We start from the raw sequence: 23,116 nt of genomic DNA, 5'->3' as shown, positions 1-23,116 counted from the left end.
AAACTACCTATCCAAGGTTATGTGCAACCCTGAGCGAGAAAAGACGGAGAGGTGAGATGCCGTGGGATCCAATCGGCCTTGCATATGAGATTCCGGGGTCACCGGGGGTGGTCTAAGACATTCTGGATCAATGAGAGAAGCCAAAGAGATCCATGAATGCTGAGTGAAGAATTGACTTGGATGGTTGAGATCAGGCTTGGTTGGTGGAAGCTGAGAATGGTAGTGGATGGTGAAGGAAACCCCAAAAATGCAAGGATCGGGCGTGATGATACACAGAGCCAGGAATAGGTAGGTAACTTCTCAAAAACTCAAATGACTCAGCAGTTTGAAGTTGATACAGTACATATTTGACGTTTGGCTGACTCGGATAGCATATGAAAAGGAAATATTTACTGTGCATGCGCATTTGTGATGCCTCATGTGGCATGTCTTGAAGCCTGAGACACCTATTATCGCGCTCTGGAGGCAGCTGGCACCTTCCGTGATGAAAATCAGACCAGCAGATGAAGGAAGGTACGGGAAGATAATCGGGAAACAATCTAGAAAAGGAGATATGACTCAAATCACCTCGTGACTTAAGCGAGGCATCATCGATAAACAACATCTCCTCATCTCAATTGCAAAGTCAGGAACTCGCTCCAAAATCAGGACAAACATCCAACAAACGAATCCTTGTTAGGCAACTGGACTTTACAGAGCCTGTCTGCCGTGCAGTACAGTACTAATGTTAGGCTATACAGTGCACATGCACGCACTCAACCAGCCGGGACGTGTTCCAGAAATCCGCGATTCCTCCTTCGGGTCATGATGCTGAGACGTTCAGTGCCAGGGCACGTTACCTACTTATTCGGATTCATCAATGATTAAGAATAAATGGGTCGTGAGCCAACACACGACGAGCCGAGTTTCAACAGCCTCGCACGCCTCGCTCCACCAAATACTGTACTGAGATACAGAGGACAAGGGCTTCGTGGGGGAACCTGAAGGGGAAGCACAGCTGGCTCTGCGTGGTGATGAAAGATTGGCGGGTGGTAACGTTAGGGGTCCTCCAAGCATGGAGAGAAACGGATCTGTGCTCCTCTACTCCGTACAGCAGGCAATGACCTCTAACAAAGCACGCAAGCGCGTTAATTATTCGGTCTTGGTCCGAGACCACCCTGAAAAAAAATCTCTGTTCTGTTGACGACCATCTTCATCGCCGCAGTCGAGACAACTCTAGTAATCAAGCTTACAGACCTCTACTGACGCTACCCTTGATCGACCACCATTTCAGTGAGATCCCATCGATCGGCGGGCATCAGAATCCGCCATCCTGACTGAGAAACGATTATCGCCCATCACCCCAGGAAGACCGAATCGACGGGACGGAGGAAACAGCCCACCCATGGTGTGACTATGAGCTCGACATGAGCTCCAAACAGCCATTGCACCCTAGCTGTGGCCTGTCCCCGTGTGGTACACCGTCACAACGTCTTCACACGCGCACCCTCTTGCTCACTCTAGTGGCCGAGCACTGGCCGATGCGCACTAGGGATCTCATCCGGGGCAGTCGTTGACTCTGCTCCCCCACGAAAGACGTGTTGTACGGTCCGCGGATAGGACTAGAGTCATCTACTTCCTACTGTAGAGCGCTATGCCTCAGGCGCCTGTCCCCGATACAGACAGTCGGTTGTGTGTCAAAATCTGGAATGCATCGCCTGGGGTTTTCAGCCACCTACCGTTGAAGTCGCCTCCCTAAGAGTGACCAACTTTTTCTGGCGCCGTCTGTGACCCGATTGTCTGCCCACCGTTGACTTTACGGTAGCAATGGTTTAATTAATGGCAACGCAACGTATTGCTCACTCTTGCCGATACCTTACTGTCTCTTCCAGCCAACAATAATAAAGTGCAGCCCAGAGATACTAGGACTGCAACAGTGTCACTGCTGGCTGCATACAAGAGACACTAGGGGGTGTCTATTGAAGGTTAAGCACGAATCTGCGAGAAGAGGTCTGAGGCCGGGGCGAGGCGAGGCGTTTCTTCCACTTCTCACTGTCTCCCCCGCCGTGGCCCGAGTTGACAGGTGGTCCAAAAGTGGTCCGTCCCGCCAGGTTCCTGATGTGGCCTCGAGTCCAAGTCCATGCCTGAACACACTTCTTACCCCTGGCTTCTCGACAGCTCCACTGGTTGCGTATTAAGGTCAGGCTCGGTACCAAATAAGCCCCCCTCCCCACCTACGACCAACGTCCGTTAATCTACCATCCATATCCATATCAAGGCAGAACCGACTTAAGGTGAAGATATATCCCTTTCGATTGTCTCCTCATCTACGCTATTATCAAATTCACGACTCTCGACTCTGACTCAACCTGATTGAAGCCGGCTGTGTCATATACCACACACTACACACAAACAAACTCAAGTATCGCTTCACCACACCCTTACTTCAGGCACCTTTACTTGAAGCTCAGTATTTACACCACTTACACGCACTCCTAAACTCTACTACTCCCTCAACACCAACCACCCTGGATATCACAACACTCCACCTTACTCAATTGACAACTATCGCACAATGACACCTGAACCATCATTACGGCGACAACGGAAAGTTGTCATCACTACATCTCCAGCCCCCTCCGATTCTGATTCACGCCGCGACTCCTACTTCTCAGAAGTTTCTCAATCAACGGCCCCTACCTCTTTCCACTCGGCTTCCGGATCTAATAATAAATGCCTTGATGTTGCTCAAGGGAACAGACCTACAACAGCTATGAAGTCAACAACCATTGAGCGCAGATTCGATACTACCTCTTCCTCTATCGCCACATACGACTCGGTCCTATCTGAAATGGCACCTTTGTGTCGAGATTTGCCAGTCGGCGGCGAAGAGGTAGAATTTGAAACTGAGGATGAGGAGGAAGAAGAAGAAGAGGAAGAGGAAAGCGGCGATGAAGACGATGACGATGACGACAGAGAGGATGACCAGGAAGACGCCGACAAAGACTACATTCTATCTGACCCTGAGTCGCTTCATATCCCTCCAGTGTTGCCTCCTTATCGCGGAACCTCTAACGAACGCCCCTGTCGACCATCTACGCCCCAAGACTTTGGCCGTCTATTCCCTTCACTGGACCGACTTGCCGTACGCCATGACGATTGTACTTCGGACGGCAACATGAATCTCCGTGTCGATACCGTTGTTCCTTTTGGACATACACGACGCACGCTTGCGGTCCAGCTCTTCCACCTGCGCATGCACGATCTGGCTCGCCGAGAATTTTCTCTTCGCCGTTACTGCCGCGACTCTGGTCGAGAGGTTTGCAACTCTAAGCGTGCATATGCTCCAGCGCCGACCAGTACTGTCGCTGCAGCACGACCTGCCCTCCAAAGGTCAATGAGCTCCGCTATGCGGACGATGGCTACCCCATTTCACCGACCGACCTCTAGCAACTCTTCAATCTTCAAGTTCGGCAATGGTACCAACGCTTCTACAACTTCTGATAACGCCTCCGTATGGTCCGGTTCGCATCACACGGAGAAATCAGACTCACCAACGCCTAAACCCAAGGCACGAATGGTACCTACAAACCGAATCAAGCTCGAGTTCAGCAACTATGCTCGCGTAGATATTGCACGACGAGGTGGACGCACCAACAAGCGATACGAGTTTGAGTGGTGGGGTCACACATACGCCTGGAAGCGTGTAATTGACAAGAACCTCAATGTTGTCTCATTCCACCTCGTCCGAGATGGACATGGTGCACCCGTCGCTCATATCGTTCCTGAGATGCGAAGTCCCAACCAGATTCTGGACGATGAGATGGCTGGAGCTTGGGTTACCCCTTGCTACATCTGGATTAGTGACAGTAGCATCATCGATGCCATTACCGACGTGGCTGAGTAAGTTCATGACGAAACTCCTTGATCGTAATTTAAACTAACAGAGCTTTTAGTGTCATCATCGCCACCGGCCTTATTTCCCTGGTCGACGACTGCATTAAGGAGCGATGGCAAGCCAAGAAACCCTCACACCGAGCTATCCGCAGGGACACTGGCGATGTCAACCACGCAAACCCTCGCTCGTTTATGCACAGCTTCTTCCAGCGACGCCACTCTGAAGAACACTCTTCAAGCCATGGCGCATTAAGATTTGGACGCAAGCCCGTCGCTGCGTATTAAAGGCTAAGCGACATCGGAAATAATATCGAACACACCTGATATTCCCTATACGAACCTCTATGGAATCGTCATTAGTTCTATTTCAGAATGGATACTATATGTTGGTATAAGACCACGACTTTCATACTTCTACTTTTCTTGTTTTAACATACCTTTTATCCCGTCACGAACAGACGGACATGTACATATTTGGACTTTTTCTTGTTTTGTTATCTACTGTACTCACCCACCAGACTGGTTGGGCTGTGAGGTTTTTGGGCGGGCATTTGCGGGATAAGAAACATCATCCCCACGATTACAGCATGCGAGGCGCTTGGGAGTTTTTGGATAGGGCTATGAGAAATGGGAAAGCCCAGCTTAGGATTGATGATCTGGCCTGGCTTGGTATTAACCGGTGTCTTTGTTTACCCCGGATTGGACTACGCCTCTTACCCCCAGATATGAAAATGGGCATGGCTTGGAGAGAATTGAATCACTACAGAATTATTGGATTGTACGAGACACATACAAAACCAGTTTACGCTATGATCAGGCTAAAGCTGCGCAATTGGGAAGAGATACAATAATGACCTGACACGAAGGCGAAATTGACAGAGTTCTTGGTGATATTGCGCAAATTTTTCTTGCAGCTGCATGTCTACTTGGTCCATTGGTATAACTCAATGCTTAGTCTCCTCCATCCACTCAATTGGGTGAGATAGAGGGAAGAAAAACCCTCATCCACCCCCATCTGCAACCCCTGTCAAGCCAGCTCGAGATGCATCGGGGGACGTGGGAATCGTGCCATCCGTAACGCCACAGATGCGGGGGAAACGTCCGTCTCTTTTTCATTTCTGCAGACGTGCCTTGGCATGAGAAAGTCTGCCATTGACGTCCATGTAAGTCTGACCAGCTCGTTATCCTATCCCACGCGATAATTGTAGAGACGCCAGAAGCGGTCGAGTTACAGCTGCTCGACATCATCGTGGCCGTCTGCTCTGCCGAACCATGTGCCAAAGTCGAGCTTCATGAGCAGACGATTGATGCCACCAACCCGTGCAGCTGTGAAGCCACCTCGTTCCTCTGCATCGTCTGTGTCCCGGGCTCTGCCGTCTCGCTGATCGTCTTCGTCTTCCTCAGTTGCAGTGGCGGGAGCTGTGTCGCCCTCCCATTCGGCTGTGAAGATGGGGTCAGATTCAAGAGCGCGAAGGGCGGCGACGACATCTTCGATGCCAGAGCGGACACTGGACTCGATGTCGTGAAGACGGCGCTTAACGTCACGCTCTTCGGACTCAAGATCGACAAAGGCATCGACTACGCCGGCATCTGTCTCGAGGTCTATAGACGTATAGATAGCGTGAAGACGATGTAGATGGGCGACGAGGTGATCAATGTGGATGAGGAGGTTATATAGAGGTTGAGTAAATGTTGGCTGAGTGAGAAGCAGACGATGAATGAGAGTACGAAGGTATAGGCGATGAGCTGTTGAAAGAGTCTGAGGGTCTTGGGGAGGCGTTGAATCTCGTGCTTTGGGAGTATCATCTTGAGCTGTAGGCTTGTCATTTTCATTGCCTAGCCATAAGTCATCATACTCTTCCTCATCTGTATCAGCACCCCCTGATTCATCTTGTAATTTGGTTGGTGTTGGTGCTCTAGACTGCCCATGCTTGGGGTCATTGGCTGTCAGCCACTCATGGAAGCCCTCCCATAGCCCAGCAACAATCTCAGTCTGGAGATATGCTTCTGTTTCTGCTAGGAAGAATATGGCAGCACTTGCAGTTGTCCAAGAGCTACGCATTGAAGACGACCGAGACGTCCATCGCTTTCGGAGAAGGATAATGTGTTCCCGGTCACCTTTTGCGGTTGGATATTGACGTCTCAAGGATGTAATCTTCCAGAGATCCGTAAGTCGGATGTGCGCTCTGCGCATTGATAGTAGATAAGCGTTGATACAAGAGTATATCTGTATGTCTGATGGTGACAGTACCATATCCAGTGGTGGAGGAATCTGGATGGACAGCAAAGACGGGACAGAGAAAAGGAGGTTGCGAAAAGGCGACTCGGATAAGAGGCTTGCAGCATCACGGCTGAGACCTGAACCTGAGCCAAAATTCGTAGTCGCCTTACTCTTGGTGAGATTCAGTCGTAAAAGGTCCCGAGCAAGCTCAAGTTGTTCATCTTCCTCGGCATGTTGACCCTGCATAGATGCTAGAACAGCCCATGTCCTTGCGAGAACCGCCGCAACTTCACCCTCTTTGACCGTCACGTTCTTTAGGCCGTCACCCTTTTCGTAAGCCAAGTTATCTGCTCGCCTCCAACGACTGCGTATTTTTTCATCTGCCTCGTGGGTCAACTGCATTGCAAATTCACCACGACCGAGGAGGAAGAAATCTCGCAATAATTGTAGCATTTCCGTCACCTTGGCTAGCGGGAGGAGTTTTTGAAGCGTGTTTTCGGATAGAGATATCCGGACTGCGATGATGGCTCTCGAGAAGCTGGTGCTTTTTAGTGGGAAGGAGAGGCTGGATAATTCTTGAAGCTTTGATGATAGGTGATCTAGGCCACGAAGGCCTGAGTCAACGCTGCTCTTGACTCGGATGTGATTTAAAGATTTTCCAATGAAGAGCATGGATGAAGCTGTAGCTGGTGTCACGAATGCTGGCAATAGACTGGACCGTGATATATACTCCTGCTTCCGTTAGCAATGTTTTGCAAAGGCGCCAAACAAGACCTACCTCTTCGGATTCTTCGACCTTCTGGACGAAGAAATCGTCACCTCCAAAGCTCGGAAGTCTTCCGTATAATATCCAAGCAGAAACCTGTTTCAGCCATGCTGTTTCTGCCACTGTAACAAGACTCATAGCCGTCTCTTGAACATCCCTATACCCACTCTGCAGCTCAAGTCGTAGACGATCCATGAGCTGAGCACCGTGGCATGTCTCCCCCTTCTTATTCTTCGCCAGTATAAACTGCACCATCTCCCAAAGCCACTCCATCCTCCTAGTCCAGTCCTTAAACTCGCCTATCACCGCCGTCAACGGCACAATATTATAAGCTCCCACAAGATCCGGGTCATCTTGTAATATGCTCGCCTCGACATCGAGAACTTTGCGCTGGAAGGCTGCTAGATGTATGGAGTCTATGGCTGTTGCGACGGCTCGGCAGATGGTCGAGGGGTGCGAGTTCGCTACTTGGGCCGTGTAGCTGATGAGTTTGATGTGGACGTCGCTGAGGTGGGCGGCTGAGGCGAGGAGTTGGCGCTCGGCTGGTGATACGCCGGAGATGGCATGAGGCTGAGTCGCATCGGTTCGTAGGAGGGGGGAGGGATGTCCCGAGAGGGAGAGTAGGATTTCGTGGAGCATGACTGTGGTTCTGGTTCGGAGCTTGGTATAATTAGCGGTGATGCTTTATAGGACGATAATGGTAGGAAACGTACCGATCCTGAGCCTTTCTTAACCTCATAGAATTCCCGATATCACGTAAGGTAATTATAATAATACCAAGAAGCTCAAAGCGGCACATGAACCAAGCAGTCGTGCGTCTGGTATGTATTGTTGATGATGTTGATCTTGAAGATTTATCCAAAGCTCCAAATTTGAGCCTTGACAACCAATCGCGGGCGTTCAGCCAAATCCAAGCTCAGACGGAAAGGCTTCTCGTTTATTGTGACTATTGAGCTCTTTAGGCTTTAACATAGCGCGACATTGATGAGAAGAAATCAATATTTTATCGAATTCGAGGTGAAGCTCCAGAGAGCGCGACGCGAAGGTCGTAGCTGCCCCGCGATCTACCGTGAACTTGATAGTTCATACTGTGCTGCCGACTCACTTACACCAGTGTTCAAACCTCATGTTTAACACTATTCGCCACAGCTCAATTGAAAGGTTTCTACTCAAATCTTACAGCTTTTCAGAACTAAACAAATGATTGATCCGCATTACCGCCCAGCAAAATGTTCAAATAGACCACACCAAATCAAGTCACAAGTCTTCGCTATTCCGATATCGTCACCCCTCAGTAATGTCCCTTGGCAGGCTTCTTGCCATTGGGGTCATATCCACTGGCGACACTCACATTATCACCATATGTGCTGTGTGAGCCCTGACCATTGCCCTCTCTTGTCTCGAAGTTAGGCTTGTTATCAGTACCTCCCACGATGATCTCACCACCACCCTTGACCTTGCCAACTACCATGCCCTTAGCAACACTCTTGAGGATGGCACGTCGAGATACACCTGTCACATCAATGTAGACAAGTCCCACGTTCTTAACACCGCCGCCAAGATTGCGCGACAACTCACCAGCCTCCTCACCCCAGCGGTGGCCGACAACAGTTGTCACGCTGGATGATGTACCGGTGAGTAGATTGCGACCGGCTTGCTCAATACCGTCAACGACAGTATTGAAGGCCATCAAGCTCTTGTTCAGAACACCTGGTTTGTAGGTATCGATCGCATTACCGTCCTTGTCATAACCTCTGGCTCTACCATCTTTGCGACGAGTGACAGTTGCACCCAGGTTCTGTGCCATGTTGCCGATAGTGCCCACAGTGGTTGCCGAAAATGTGGCTGCTTTGTTAGAGAAGTTGTTGATCCGGCGAATATGCGCATGCGTTGTAGGTGCAAATGTCACAGGCTTGGCGAGAGGCTTTGTGTTCTTGGTGAAGTTATCGGCTTGGCTCTGAAGGGTTCTAGAGACAACATCGGAAGTTGTGACGATAAGGCGAGATGCCTTGCTTGCACTATTCACAATGGTTGACTTTTTATAGGCAGGGTGCATGTCCATCTCAGCCCATGGCTGCGACACAGGCTGCACAGAAATGTTCTGGCCACCATCGGTAGGAAGAGCAATCTCGACAGGTTCTGCGCTAATGTCAGCAACCTAAAGCATGAGTATCAATTTTGCAGTCCATACCTTTGGAACCGGGTTTGATTTTGCTGTCTTCCACCACTTGATAGCTATCGGTCAACTCACCAAGGACGCTGCCGTCTTCCTCATCGATAAGAACAATCCTGCCTCCAGTATGTGAGCTATGGCTGCCCTGGACATAACCTTCTCCGGGGTTATAGTCAGCCGGGTTGTAAGCGGGGAGTTGCTCGCCAGCTGCTTCGCGCGCCTTAGCTTGGGCCTTCTCGGAGGGTCTTGGAGGCTGAGGAGGAGCTGCTCGTTCAAGGAAAGCAGTGCACTGGGCGAGGATGGTCTCGAAAGTATCGACATCTTCCTGAACACCCGGCCTGGAGTTGGTGGGAGGGAATTCGATCCTGGTGAAAGCGCCGCTATCGGGGCCGAGATCCCAGCGAGGAATCAAATAGCTCGTAGGTGGTTGGTGGTAGATCTGGGTCGTAGCGGGAAGAGGAAGGTCGAGCTCAGGAGGCAGGTGAAGGTGCAGGTAGAAGTCCTCCTCGCCATCAGAGCCGCTGCCTGAAGGTTCGACAAAGCCAGATGAGGTCGGGACCATGAGGAGGGACAGGGTCTGAGGTCCTGAGGGAGTGAGGGACTGCTCTTTGCCATTGGTAATGTGATAGGCGTTGATGCCCTCTACAGCGTAGAGGAGCTTCGGATCCTATTCGAGATTTTGTCAGTATCATGAGTGGCGGCAAAGGGAGAACGTCATGGGCATGCCATGATGCGCCTGAGGTGTATTCTCGGACTTACATTATGTCCAGAAGACATGTTTGCGATTACCTGGTCTTGGTATGAAATGGAAAAAAGATACAATCTTGGTATTATGCAATGCAAAAAGAAGAACAAGTTTAGGACAACGAGTAGAAGACAAGAAAAGGGGAGAGTTGTTGAAATCCTGGAACTTGGAAGGTCGCAAGACGTTATGTGATGGAGGGGTCGGGTTCAGGTTCAGGTTTATGTTTAGCAGCTTATGACAACAGCAGCATCATTCGATCCACCAGCAAGAAACACAATTCAAGACAAGCGCGATGCGCGTCAATGCAATGCGACAGAGCTATAACTTGGGCGGCTGTTGCAGGAGCTTGATTTGAAGAGCTGTGTGATCTAGCGTATCCTCATCAAAGAGGGTGGGCGTCTGTCGGCGCTTAAATTCGTGCGGTGAGAAGCTCTATTGACGAGCTGTGAGGCCTCTTGAGGCGATCGACGTCATTCATTGGTTGGGGGGAGCAAATGATCCTGGCATCGCGGTATCGCCACTCACTGGGGAGTGACATTGTTCTAGGTCTGGCCATTCTGAGTCAGTTTTGAGTCTGGGGAGTAGACACATGAAAGAGAATATTTTCTTTGTTGGGGTAAACACTGTCGTCTCATGATGGGATCAAAAGACAATTTAGAGGTTGATTGCGTGTGCACATGGGCGAAGCACTTAAGCTTAAAGTCCCTGGCTTTTGCTTCAGAGGGTCCAGACTCTCTTGGAGTTTAGTCCATCTTGGCGTTGTAACGGGGCATGGATCTTGATGGCAGTCGGCAATTGGCAGTGACATTCAGGAGCTCTTTGGGAGGCAGCATTTTGCCGTCCAACATAAAAATTGCCCACGCGAATATCGAGGCGCATTTCGGGATTATGATGAACCGAGTTTGTTTTTGACTTTGAGAGGCAACATCCATGGATCTCTTTGATAGAAGATGTGTTAGGTAATCAGTCTATCTGGCTTAAAGGTGATTGAAGCAGGTTGCGAAAAATACCAGGTCACTTATCAAAGAGTCTGCTAGCTTTTCCCTAAAACAACCTTTGACGTGTGTAAGCATTTTTATCGCCTGGGATCAAAGCTGTTCTCTTTTGACCTTCTTCAACGTCCCGTGTCCGCCTCCGTGCCCACAGCTCGAATTTGTCTCCCGTCCCCATAACCCCATAGACTTGTTCCCGACTTTTCAGCCTTCAATGTCTTTTGATGATGGGGTTCCGTATGGATACCCAAAGCCAGATTTAAAAGTCTGGAGCGTCTTGTAGTTGGATATACATTGGTAATACATTGCTGCTCTCATTTCAGTTGCCAGTTACGGTCATCACGCTATGACTCGGCCGAAGAAGCTACGGAGGCTAATCCGATCCAGCACTCATATCGGATGTACTTCCATTTGCCCTTCTACATTCATTCTATATCGTTATATTTCCAGCTCTGATAAACTACCACGGCTGACCTGGTAGATATATAACTATACGGGTCGATAGTTGATCTCAAATATGCATCGACCTGTAAGGTATTGTAGCGGCATCTGGGAACTATCAACGGAGAATTGAGGCTCATCCACTTCAATTCAACATCGAGACCCCCACTGAGGCTAAGAAGACGGCCGGCGGCGACTGTCTCTTTTATCATGTTGTTTTACCCCATCATTACGTAGCGATATATTCTCCATATCTTCAACCCCATATAGTTCCCACATCGGCGTACCTAAACCTCCAAGGACCCCAGTGGCGACTTGGCCCAAAAAGTTGTTCTTCGTTGGATAAATCTTGTTCCTGAGCAATTCCAACGACATATGCCGGAAGAGTTGCGCAAGAACACGCAAGTCAGCTATGAGGAACACAATGAGGAACTCAACTCCGCTAACAAACTGACGAGTCAAAGCAATTTGAACTGTCAATGTGTCTGTCGTCACTTATAAGTTCATCTTGGACGTTTAAAGTTGCGCGATCCTTGAGGCTCTGCTACAGAAATGTCAAACTCGGATTTACGGCTACGGACACTCGGAATTGACACACTAATTTAGTTTTCCCTGCTTTCCTAGCGTAACCGGCGCCTTTTGATGGGCATATTTCCGTAAAAAGTCCTGTTTCGGCGCCCTCAGACTACATCTCCAGCAACAGTGAGAGCAGGAATGGATCCATGATACCTTGTCTAGTAGCTTCTCGCTTGTCACTTTGCCCAGATTTATGCATTTCCGGCATAGATATTACCATGCCAGGACTAGTTAATCGGGTGCGTGGACCGATGATGGGATCTCATAAGTCGGCTTGACAATATGAAAGTCGGCCCGGGGATCTCATTTCGTCTTCCTTTTCTATATGCAGCTTGCGATCCTTGTTAGATCAGTAGTTCCCTGGGCTTAGTTTTACATAAGTACTAATGTAGCCCATTCAAAGTGTCGACTTGCCAGTTCTTGCTTCGTTATTTTACATTGATGAAATCTCCAAAGTTGACGCTTTCTTGACATATTGTTCCTCCTTCTCAGGACCTTTGCTCAAATAACCGTCTTTATTGACTTCTAAAAAGAGGTCATCAAGTCTCTGATCTAACTCTGCACAAGAAAGACAGCTCTGTAAGAGCACCAAAATCGGCAAAATAGCTTCTCAGCTCCGCATTCAGTCTATACTCTCACCTACGGACCCAGAGGGTGACAAAGAATCCAACGCATCTCCAAAAGCTTCAATAACTTCGAAAAGAAAGCTCGAAGAATTATCCTCAGCCCAAGAGGGCACGTCACCGGCGTCAATCTGGTATGCTCAACATGACGAGCAGTATAGACCTGATGCCGGTGATGATAACTCTCCGGGTAGACTCACGCCAGCCACCTCTGATGAGAAAGCTGGAAGGAGAGGATCACGAATAAAACAGCCGATTCGATCTAGCATTGCTTGTCTGCGATGTCGAAGATCAAAGATCAAGTGTGACAATGATGGAGGCAATAGCCCGTGCGACACGTGTGTTAAAGGAGGACATCAGTGTCAATATCCAGAAGCAGTTCCTCCTCCGCCAAAACGAAACGATTCCCCTCCAACAGGGAAGCCCGAAAAAGAACCACAGCAGGAGAAAAAACGAACCAGGAAGGGAGATGATATACCCAAATGGAGCTGCAAAAGATCAGCCATATACGCAGCCGAAGTTCTCGCATATCCCTTTTTAACGACGGAACTATGGGATCGGTTGCTCAACATTTACAAACTACACTATGCCACAGAATTACCTTTTCTTCACTTGCCATCTTTGAAGGAGAAAATGAGCAGTGGATCAGTCCAAGGAAAGAATTATTCACCAGAACTGAACTTGATCCTGCTTGGTATCTTGACGCTTACAGCCCGTTTTCATCCCGATCTGGTACGGTATGTAACACATTTACCAAGTCAACATGGCACAAATATCCGATCTTCCGCCTCCAAAACCAATTCAGGACCGTTGTACGCCTCGGACTTCTTTGCCACTGCACTCACAACAGCTCTGGGCCCGCTAAGGACAGTCATGGGTACTCTCACGGTTGAAAGAATACAGTCTTTCCTGATGCTTGGATTATTCGAATGGAGTCAAGAGAATGCCCCGAGTGCTTGGATGTATCTTGGGATAGCCATTCGCATGGCCAAGCTGATGAGGCTAGAGCAAGATGACCAGCGAATGGCTATACTGGAAAACCAGGCATCCGACACAAAACGATTCGAGAAGAGGTCGCCAGAGATTTCGATAATAAGAGAGACACGTCGACGGACAATGTATAGCTGTTTCATTCTTGATCGTCTGATGAGCTTCGGGAGCGAGCGACCGCTAAGCATTGCAGTCGAGAGCATGTTGATCCAGTTGCCATGCTCTGAAATGGCTCATGACCTGTCTCTTGAAGTCTACACTGGACTATTACAACCATACGGAGGATCGAGCCAGCCTCAGATCAACGATGATAGCACGTTGAGCCGATTTATCAATTTGGTCGAAATATGGGGCGAGATTTCGAGGTACAGTTCGATGGGTGGCCGGTTACAAGAAACGCATCCCCCGTGGGACCCCAGGTCGACTTTCTACAAGTTACAAGAGAAGACAAATGCGTTCAACGAAGATCTACCTGGCACTTTCACATTATCTCGGCAGAACTACTACCGACATGATAACCACCAGGCTACCAGCACCTATGTGTCTCTACATATGCTGGCTTCAGTTTGTCAAATTGTTCTCAACCGGGAATATCTCCCGTTTCTCCCCCTGCGATCCCGCGGGCCTCAGGGACCTCCCATAGGCAACCAAACTGTACTCAACTTTGCACCAGATCGATTCTGGGAAGAGAGCGCAGAAGATGTTTTCCAAGCATCCCGTAACATCATCGACCTGGTTGGTCTCTGCAAGGAGAAGCTGCCTCTGTCCTCGCTGTCGATATTCTCTATCTGGCTCGCTGGGTTCATGTCTGTCTATGCTCACCATTTTCCGCAGATTGATACGAGCCATCGATTGAGAAGTGAACAGGCTGAGAGTCCCCATATGGGAGAGAATTTGAGTATGCTTGAACAGGGACAGGCTGGGACAGTTTGTCAGGCATTGCGAAGAGCCGCAACTTACTTGCCCAGCGCTCAAAGATACCTGGATAATCTTGAGGCGGTAGACCGGTGTTTTACACAAGCAAAGAACTCGACGCATGGATCACTAAGTCTTAGGCTTGGCGAAGTTGGCCACGGTAGCGAACTCAACCAGGCAGGATCGCAAGATAAACAACGACGAGGAGTATACGATATGCATCGCACAAGCAGAAGCCCTATGTCAGCGTCTCCGAAAACGAGAAACTCACACCGGCCCATGCTGGAAGAACCCCCCAAACCCACCTCTTCAACGTCAAAGAGTCAACTCTCGTTGCTGGGGATTGATGAAGGACCGCTGGCAATGGATACACCGAAGCTCTTCGTGGACAATATTGAGACCTTGGAGTCGCAACGGATGAGTTGGGTATTGAATGATCTAGAGGCCTTCTCGGGCGCAGGATCATTAAGGGTTGCCTTCCTGGGATAAATAGATGCTCGGTTTTGGAGTTCTGTTTGGTATTTCGATACGGCGAATCCGTGTATAATGAATTAAGGGCCAGAATAGAGGTTATGGGATGATTATTTGGGCGCATTTCAGGTAGACTGGCGGTAGTAGCACTGGCCTTTTGGCATCTGGCATTTTATATACCCTTGTGCAACGAGTGTATTTATAGCACGTAAGATGAATCAAGTGAGTTTTCGCAGTGAAGCTTTGATTCAAGGTAATAGAGCGTTGAGACTGAGGCAGGAAGCATCTTGACATCAAGCGAGAGCAAGTCTGCCAACATGTGCCTTCCCTGGCTGGACCTTCCAAGAACAGTCTGCAATCAGTCGATTCTCATTCATAATCAAGGGATCTTTCTTTCTTCTCTCCACTCTCAACACCATAGACAGACATCCAATGCTTGGATGTGATATGAAATCCTTCCACAAACAAATATTGACGTACCGGTCCGAATCGCATAGACTCGGTACACAACTGACGTTACCGCTGAGAAATAAGGCGGTCGTCCGGCTTTCAATTCGGCAATACTGATCACTCATCATTTCCGATGCTTCGAGGTTACACGACAGCAAACTTTTAACGAGCCCGCTTACTTATAGCATGACGTCCGGATCAAGTCACTAATGGATCGCCAAGACCGGCAAATGCAAGTCACTGCGCCTAGTGCTCACCCCTTGTCTGCTGCTTCCAAATCCAGATGTCTTAGTGGACAGCCAAGCTACCAAGAGGGGCCAACAGCTGGCATCTGCGGCAGCTTCGCGGGGTTCCTCGCAAACCAGCTTCAATAAGTCCCATCTTATCGAGATATGAGCGAATCCCGTCCCATGTACAATCGACAACAGACAAGTCGATGACCCGTACAAACCGGTTTACGAGGCAGGGCTTACATATGTACAGTACTTTGCTTCTTGCGGCTCAAAGCAAACCTGTACCGAGGCTCTGCAGGGAATCGATTTGGGCAGGCTAAGGTACCTTGGCTGAGCAGAGACAGCCTAAGGTACAGATCTCCGTTGCTTCAAAACATCTGGGGTAAGCTCTCAGATCACGCAACATAAGGCTGAAGTTCCGAAACACCATGCAAGACGACGAGCAACATTTATAGACCCTTAAAGCCCCAATATCGACTAGAACATCTGGTTCCAACGTGTTCTTCTACCGAACGATCGCCTCTCGACCCATCAAAGCTCAAGCTCAGACCTGGCCTGGTGAGCTTCCACATCGACATCACCTCCCACGCGCGTGGGGCGTGGGGCTTGACTCTCGTGATTGATTTGCCAGTTCTTCGTCTCTCTCCCACCTTCGCTCCACAAGTGCTGATGTCTCCCAGTTTGAGAATGCATGTCATGACAAACTTATTTCAGAATTGTTCACATGGAGAAGGCAGCAGGTCGTCAGTACATACGTAGCCTACATCCGCCGCGCCGAAGCTTGTGTGAGGAGGGCCATTTGCTTTCTTTGAGGCACAGCCGGCTTCCCCTTGCGATCCAAGTGGACCGTGGTTCCTGGCGCAGAGTCTCATCGTTAGACCGTTCGATGTTATGACGATTCGCTGAACTAAGAATAGTGTACCATCCCCCGCGTTGTTTGGATATCCTGCCCGACCGGTTCAATCAAGCCATGAGGAGTCGTCCGAGCTATTCTCCACTGGGGAGGCCAAAGTGTTCAGGTACCTTGGAGCTATTGAGATGGTGGGAAGACTATTAACAAGAGCCACGCCCTTTGAGACGATTCTTGTTGCAGCTTATAAACCATATATTCCCCGTCCCTCTGCATCTATCAAGCATCAAACCCCGACCTGAAGCCATACTTTGTTTGTTAAACCTGTGTTTGCTTTGCAATGCCTTCCATCACAGCGTCTTCAGCTACTCCTCAAAGGGTAAAGCCGACGACCGCCAAGCCATCGTCAGCTTTGCCCAGTATTATTGATATTCGTGGTGAACATGTCGAAATCAACCTGAAAGACCAAATTGCTTCTATGTTTAACCCTGACGAGGGCCCAAGGAAGCTTCCAACCCTTCTTCTATATAACGAGAAAGGGCTACAGATATTCGAGGACGTATGTTGATTCTGTTGAGAGATCCCCGTTGCTGTTACTCATACTACTCCAGATCACGTATCTGGATGAGTATTACTTGACAAACTATGAAATTGAGATCCTGAAGAAGTCCTCTGCGGAGATCGCCAGTCAGATCCCAGAGGGTTCGATGGTGATTGAGCTGGGAAGCGGGTTGGTCAATTTCCCCATGACTTGAGACATCATTCACTAATTGTGAGAAAGAAACCTTCGCAAGGTCTGTCTCCTTCTACAGGCATTCGAGGAACTTAAAAAGCCCATCCAGTATTTTGCTCTTGACTTATCTCTCAAAGAGCTTGAACGGACTCTGGCTCAAGTTCCTGAGTTCAAGTATGTCTCATGCCATGGTCTTCATGGTACATACGATGATGGGAGGGAATGGCTCAAGCATCCTTCTCTCACGAGCCGCTCAAAGTGCATTATCCACCTCGGCTCCAGTATTGGTGCGTCTACACCGGTCGTTCAAGTTTCAAGGTGCTAACGTGAGAATTACAGGCAACTTCACCCGAGACGGCGCAGCTGATTTCTTGGGAGGGTTTGCAGAAGTACTCACACCATCTGATTCCATGATCGTTGCTGTAGACTCTTGCAGCAACCCGGCACAGGTCTAGTAAGTCAACGATGTTGCTTGTTGTAAGCAATACTAACATCTGTATAGCCATGCATACAACGGTACGTTGCAATTCAGCGCTGAGCACACAATTCGATGTTAATGCCGCAGTTCTCTAATACAGACTCCAAGGGGGTAACCCATCAGTAAGCTGATTGGCTCTACCTGGTTGATTGGAAACTGACATCATGTAGATTCGTTCTGAATGGTCTCCAAAATGCCAATGAGATCCTTGGTGAAGAGGCCTTCAACACGGATGAGTGGAGGGTCATCGGTGAGTATGTCTATGACGTTGAAGGTGGAAGACATCAGGCCTTCCTCTCTCCCACCCGGCCAACGGATGCTCTCGGATCGAGAGTTTTGCCTCATGAGCGCATAGAGATCGAGCAAAGCCTCAAATATTCCGAAGCAGAGAAGGACAAGCTCTGGAAACTTGCAGGCTTGACCGAGATGGGTCGATGGAGCCGGGGAGACGAGTATGGTAGGTCACATTCTCTTATGATACATGTCCCACCCAAAACACGCGATCAGAGGCCTTTGGGTCATGCATCCCCGGACTACCCCGCGAATGGTACCAAAGGAGGGTTTCCCTTTCCAGCTGAGCCGGCAGCATGAGTCCAAACTCGGGAACGGACCCATATGACGTGGGGGTACATGCTCCAAGCTGAAGTTATATCGAGAATACAGGGAATCTGGTGACACGAGACTAACAATTCTTTAGGTCTTCATTTTCTGCAAAAGTCCAGTATGCCGTTCAGCCGGATCCCTTCTCTCTACGCCGCAGAGCCACTGCCAACAGTCCAAGACTGGAAAGCACTTTGGAAAGCATGGGATGTAGTAACCAAGGATATGATGCCAGATGAAGAGCTCCAGGAGAAGCCAATCAAGCTACGAAATGCATGCATTTTCTACCTTGGTCATATTCCGACCTTCCTCGATATCCAGTTGACCAAAACGACTGGCAATGCCCCAACTGAACCTGCAACCTACTACTCCATCTTTGAGCGAGGTATTGACCCTGATGTGGATAATCCAGAGCATTGCCATACTCACTCTGAAATTCCTGATGAATGGCCGTTGGTTCAAGAGATCATGATCTACCAAGACAGGGTCAGATCTCGTCTTCAGAACCTGTACAAAAATGGCCAAGACAAGATTTCTCGAGACATTGGTCGAGCTATATGGGTTGGCTTCGAGCATGAGTTGATGCATATCGAGACCCTGCTCTATATGATGCTCCAGAGTGACAGAACGCTTCCACCTCCGCATACCGTACAGCCTGATTTTGCAAAACTGGCTCAGCAAGCACATGAGGCTAGGGTTCCTAACCAATGGTTTGATGTACCTGAGCAAACCATCACTCTGGGAATGGATGATCCCGAGGATGGTACTGATAATTCGCGCCATTTTGGCTGGTAAGTCTAAATCAGTATGCTTATTTAAGGGTCAATCGTGACTGACTTTATCGAACAGGGATAATGAGAAGCCTGAGCGACAGACAAAAGTCCATGCCTTCCGAGCTCAGGGCAGAGCTATCACCAATGAAGAGGTATGCGCAATTCGTCTTCGAGGTGTCCTCTAGTCCTAATCAAAGTCACAGTATGCCCAGTATTTGTACAACTCCAAGATCGAGCATATCCCAGCCTCATGGTCTTCCGTTACAAACGCTTACACAAACGGCGCCACTAACGGCAGTCATGCCAATGGAAACTCGAATGGTTACTCTAATGGAAATGGCCACCACGCAAGCCAGGTCCCGGATTCATTCATTCAGGATAAGTTTGTCAAAACGGTATATGGTCTAGTTCCTCTCAAGTACGCTCTTGACTGGCCTGTCTTTGCTTCTTACGACGAGCTCGCTGGTTGTGCAGCATGGATGGGCGGCCGTATTCCAACTTTTGAAGAAGCTAAGAGCATCTATGCGCATGTTAACAAGCAGAAGAGAGCCGAGGCCGAGCGCACCTTATCAAAGACGGTCCCTGCAGTCAATGGGTAAGTCCATCAAAATCGTTTACTCTTTCAAGGATAATAAGTGGCAGTCACCTTGTCAACGACGGCGTCGAAGAGACCCCGCCATCCAACTCCTCCGCTTTGGTCAAGGATAGCTCTTCCGAGCTATTCTTTGATCTTACGGGAGCCAACGTTGGTTTCCGTCACTGGCATCCTATGCCAGTTACTTCCCGAGGCAACAAGCTTGCGGGCCAGTCGGAGATGGGCGGCGTCTGGGAATGGACGAGCTCATCACTTGAGCGACATGAGGGTTTTGAGCCCATGTCGCTCTATCCTCTCTACACGACTGATTTCTTCGATGGCAAGCATAACGTCGTCTTGGGTGGTTCGTGGGCCACACATCCACGCATTGCAGGACGAGCTAGTTTCGTCAACTGGTACCAGAGGAACTATCCCTACGCATGGGTGGGAGCCAGATTGGTCCGAGATGTTTAGGCATCTAGACTAGAGCATTTGTTCCTATGTATACGAATGGTTTCATATTATAAACGAGCCGTTGGGACGGATTATGAACTACCGGAGTTCGATTATTTATATGGGCCCAGGTTGTTACGAGAGGAATCTGAAGGAGGATAGTCACTCCCTGAGGAAGCAAATGTATTATTCATGTCCATTTCTATTTTAGTCCTATGTTTTGAACTCCTTACCGAAACCAGCTACTCTGTGATGATAGCAAATGTTGTCTCTTGCAACGTCATTGCCTTAGGATATCAACCATTATGTATATCCGTTCCAAATTTCAGGGTGACACTTGTGAAATCAGCCATAGTAAGGAGTTTTCATCCTGTTCCCAAACCGTCATGAGCTCATGTTTCGTGAAGGCTCTTGATAATAGTGCAATTGTTCCAAATAATTAGGTCAATGAATGAAAACACACCATTCTGACTCTAACACTAGAATGGACGCGGCGCTGCCAGTGCTTTGACCATTTCTCTCAACCGTTGAGACTACCATAGATATCGAGAAGCTGCTCAAACACATAGCCAGGAAGCTTAATCCCATTCTCTGTGATGAGCTTAGAAATGAGGTCAGGGGGCTGTTTAATTCGTTAGCGACTCGATCGAGAGCTATGGTTTGGGAATCACATACGGTAAAGTCGACAGCATCGACTATATCCTTACTCTTGTTATCAACACTGAAGTCCAGGATTTCCTGCTTAAAGCCAATATCCCGTTGATCCATGACAAACTTGCGCGCAAACTTGTGTGTTTCGGCAGCAACGTAGAACGGGAGACCAGCTTGAGCAGCCAGCTTAGAAAGCTGAAGTGTACCCATTCGAGAGATGATACCGCCGTTGGATGTGACAGCCTCAGCACCCACAATCACCATATCGACCTGGCGCAGAAGACCCATGACATAAGCCACTGAAGCCTCTGCGATCTCGGCAACGGGAATACCCTTTGAGCGAAGCTCGCGCACTATGCGATCACTCTCCTCAACACGGGTTTCCTCGCGCACGTAGATAACCTTGAATTTGGCTGCACCGAGGTTCTGCACCGCACGCTCCAGAATTCCAACGACTGATCGCGAGGCACCGTGTGTGAGAATACATTGGCCCTCGTGAATCAGTCTCCATCCTGCGTCTGCAATGCCTTCTCGCGCGGCATTAGCACGCTGGGCAAAGAGGCGTCCGTTTCGGAGAAGATGTTGCCTCACGGCCTCGAAGCTGCCATCCTGTTGACGAAGTGACGAGACGAGGTACTGAAGAAAGAGATCGGTTCCGGCGGAAAGGGGTACGGGGTTCGCAACGGAGGCTTTGAGACGATCGGAGTGCGCTTTGACGGTGTCGAGGATCTCGAAAACGGTGGTAGAAGGGTGGGCGTTAAGAAGAGCGATTAGGGACTCGATGGCGGCGACTGGCTTGGTGAGGTATGGGTCTGAAGCAAGAAGGCCTCGATATGTTTCGACGATACTGGCAGATTGTTAGACGAGTAAAGAACAGGTGACTTTGGGGACGGACTCGAAATCCGAGGTTGAAGAAGCCTGAGGTTGCTCAGCCGGAGCAGCGGCTTAGATGAGTTAGCAAGGAGACAGGTGTTCGCAGTATAGAGTAGCCAACCTGTTGTATCGACCGTAGCCATAATAAAGTGTGTGTAAAACGCCGGGGAGTAGGTATTTGGAGTTGAGATGATACTATTCCCAATCCTGGGATCTTTGGAGGGGAATTTTCGAAGCGTTTGTGAGTCAATCAATCTCTCGGAGCTGGTTTGGCGGGGTGAAGTGGGGAGCGGGGCCGAAAGTGACAGCACTGCTTAATTACAGGTCGTTTATAGTTGAGGTCCCCTGTAAGTGCCCCCAAGGATAGAGAAGTGCCTCTCTGATGTGCAGTAGCAAGCAGCGTTCTAGATAAAAACGTATCAAGTGTATGCGGTTCGCGTCGAAGTATAATGCTAGTTTCTTCTGGAAAGAAGGTCAACCAGTTGCGTTGCATCGTTCAATAACGTGCTGTAACCTGTTGATATCGAGAGGTCATCATTAAGTTGACTACCCTGCAGCCGAACCCCGAACAAAAGTGCCCCGCGCTACCCCTCCACCGCTTCCGATCTCTACACCCCTCTCTCCGTCTTCACTCCAGACCTCTATAGCTTTTGATTCTTGACACTTATTTATTTCGACTCCAACAGTTCAATTCACTTCAGGACAAGCATATACCAGTCACAAACGGTAAACATAGCTAAGAATGGAGCTCCTCGATCCCGCAACAGGCGCTGCCCTCCCCAACGACGCCATCCAGCGCATTCTCTTCGTCGCCAACGCCGTCCATGTCTATAACATTCCTCCTCTTACCTCTACAAAGGGCTACTCTGCCAGTACATGGACCGCCGAACCACAGCGCCATATCTTCACTGCCCGTCTGCGCGTCGTCGAGACAGCCTACGAATCCGAGTCGTCAACCAACAAGCTCAAAGTCGATGCGGTGCTGGAGGATGCTTCATCAGGTCAACTCTTCGCCGCAGCGCCTTATACCGCTCCTGGTGTTGTAGAGCCGGTCCTCGATAGCAGCCGCTTCTTTGCAGTGACAGTGCGCGATCCGCAGGGTCGAAAGGCTATCCTGGGTATTGGTTTTTGAGGAGAGAAGCGAAGCGTTTTGATCTGAGCATTGCGCTTCAGGAAGCGCGAAAGGCGCTAGGCTGGGAGGGCGAACAGAGCAAACCGGCTGCGACGAAGGAGAAGGAGGAGCATAGAGATTACAGCCTCAAAGATGGCGAGACTATCACTGTGAGCTTTGGCGGATCAAAGTTCGGTAGACGCAAACAACAAGATAGCTCATCTGGTTCAGGAGCTGGAGGTGATCTTCAGTCATTTGCGCTACCGCCACCACCTGCTGGACCAAGCTCGTCAGGCGGGTTCTCATTACCACCTCCACCAAGTGCAAATGCTGTTAAGCAGCAGAAGCAATCAGCCAAGGATCTTGGATTTGACGACGGACAGTTTGGAGAGTTTGCTTAAAGGATTTCACGGATAAATTGGTGCATGAGCGATATGATTTGAGAAAAACACACAGTATATACACTAAGACATGCTAAACATTGAACGCCAAATTGATGCTACTAATGGTAAGTGACATGATGATAACTTTGATATTATGGATCGACA

At 49.2% G+C, this 23,116-nt stretch overlaps 7 protein-coding genes across 13 annotated transcripts; 4 read left to right on the top strand and 3 right to left on the bottom strand.

Annotated features, from left to right (window-relative positions):
• The first annotated feature begins 553 nt into the window (after positions 1-553).
• Positions 554-6,793, top strand: FOXG_09243 (uncharacterized protein). 2 transcript variants are annotated; one of them, XM_018388316.1, is made up of 3 exons: positions 554-2,273; positions 2,359-3,882; positions 3,936-6,793. In XM_018388316.1, the coding sequence occupies exons 2-3, from the start codon at positions 2,555-2,557 to the stop codon at positions 4,159-4,161; spliced, it is 1,554 nt and encodes a 517-aa protein (XP_018246351.1). In that variant the 5' UTR covers positions 554-2,273; positions 2,359-2,554; the 3' UTR covers positions 4,162-6,793. The 2 variants fall into 2 exon arrangements, with proteins under 2 accessions (XP_018246351.1, XP_018246350.1); XM_018388315.1 differs by having other exon boundaries at positions 554-3,882.
• FOXG_09242 (uncharacterized protein) lies at positions 1,854-7,827 on the bottom strand. The gene is made up of 3 exons (XM_018388314.1): positions 7,577-7,827; positions 6,876-7,523; positions 1,854-6,829 (listed from the first exon to the last, which is right to left on the bottom strand). The coding sequence occupies exons 2-3, from the start codon at positions 7,500-7,502 to the stop codon at positions 5,105-5,107; spliced, it is 2,352 nt and encodes a 783-aa protein (XP_018246349.1). The 5' UTR covers positions 7,503-7,523; positions 7,577-7,827; the 3' UTR covers positions 1,854-5,104.
• Positions 7,828-7,978: 151 nt separating this feature from the next.
• FOXG_09241 (uncharacterized protein) lies at positions 7,979-10,673 on the bottom strand. 2 transcript variants are annotated; one of them, XM_018388312.1, is made up of 3 exons: positions 9,796-10,673; positions 9,055-9,703; positions 7,979-9,002 (listed from the first exon to the last, which is right to left on the bottom strand). In XM_018388312.1, exons 1-3 carry the CDS (start codon positions 9,811-9,813, stop codon positions 8,155-8,157), a joined length of 1,515 nt encoding a protein of 504 aa, XP_018246347.1. In that variant the 5' UTR covers positions 9,814-10,673; the 3' UTR covers positions 7,979-8,154. The 2 variants fall into 2 exon arrangements, with proteins under 2 accessions (XP_018246347.1, XP_018246348.1); XM_018388313.1 differs by having other exon boundaries at positions 9,055-10,673.
• A 1,477-nt stretch (positions 10,674-12,150) lies between these two features.
• Positions 12,151-15,389, top strand: FOXG_09240 (uncharacterized protein). Its single transcript, XM_018388311.1, has one exon. It carries the CDS (start codon positions 13,047-13,049, stop codon positions 14,805-14,807), a length of 1,761 nt encoding a protein of 586 aa, XP_018246346.1. The 5' UTR covers positions 12,151-13,046; the 3' UTR covers positions 14,808-15,389.
• Positions 15,390-15,819: 430 nt separating this feature from the next.
• FOXG_20012 (uncharacterized protein) lies at positions 15,820-20,262 on the top strand. 5 transcript variants are annotated; one of them, XM_018400273.1, is made up of 12 exons: positions 15,907-16,102; positions 16,153-16,881; positions 16,934-17,052; positions 17,104-17,342; positions 17,395-17,509; positions 17,558-17,571; positions 17,634-17,655; positions 17,704-17,990; positions 18,231-18,924; positions 18,983-19,058; positions 19,110-19,501; positions 19,549-20,235. In XM_018400273.1, exons 2-12 carry the CDS (start codon positions 16,663-16,665, stop codon positions 19,952-19,954), a joined length of 2,583 nt encoding a protein of 860 aa, XP_018246342.1. In that variant the 5' UTR covers positions 15,907-16,102; positions 16,153-16,662; the 3' UTR covers positions 19,955-20,235. The 5 variants fall into 5 exon arrangements, with proteins under 5 accessions (XP_018246341.1, XP_018246344.1, XP_018246343.1 ...); XM_018400272.1 differs by having other exon boundaries at positions 15,820-16,881; positions 19,549-20,262; XM_018400275.1 differs by having other exon boundaries at positions 15,820-16,881; positions 19,110-20,262.
• Positions 19,488-21,902, bottom strand: FOXG_09237 (uncharacterized protein). The gene is made up of 4 exons (XM_018388310.1): positions 21,579-21,902; positions 21,480-21,528; positions 20,609-21,431; positions 19,488-20,555 (listed from the first exon to the last, which is right to left on the bottom strand). Exons 1-4 carry the CDS (start codon positions 21,598-21,600, stop codon positions 20,454-20,456), a joined length of 996 nt encoding a protein of 331 aa, XP_018246340.1. The 5' UTR covers positions 21,601-21,902; the 3' UTR covers positions 19,488-20,453.
• A 297-nt stretch (positions 21,903-22,199) lies between these two features.
• Positions 22,200-22,969, top strand: FOXG_09236 (uncharacterized protein; the record flags this gene model as incomplete). Its single annotated transcript, XM_018388309.1, has 2 exons — positions 22,200-22,581; positions 22,635-22,969. 2 exons carry the CDS (start codon positions 22,200-22,202, stop codon positions 22,967-22,969), a joined length of 717 nt encoding a protein of 238 aa, XP_018246339.1.
• Between the last annotated feature and the right edge of the window lie 147 nt (positions 22,970-23,116).

This window comes from Fusarium oxysporum, chromosome 9 (assembly GCF_000149955.1).
Source record: "Fusarium oxysporum f. sp. lycopersici 4287 chromosome 9, whole genome shotgun sequence".
NCBI classification, from domain to species: Eukaryota; Fungi; Ascomycota; class Sordariomycetes; order Hypocreales; family Nectriaceae; genus Fusarium; species Fusarium oxysporum.
Note: the sequence above shows the minus strand (reverse complement) of the source record. Positions and strands in the feature narration are given on the sequence as shown.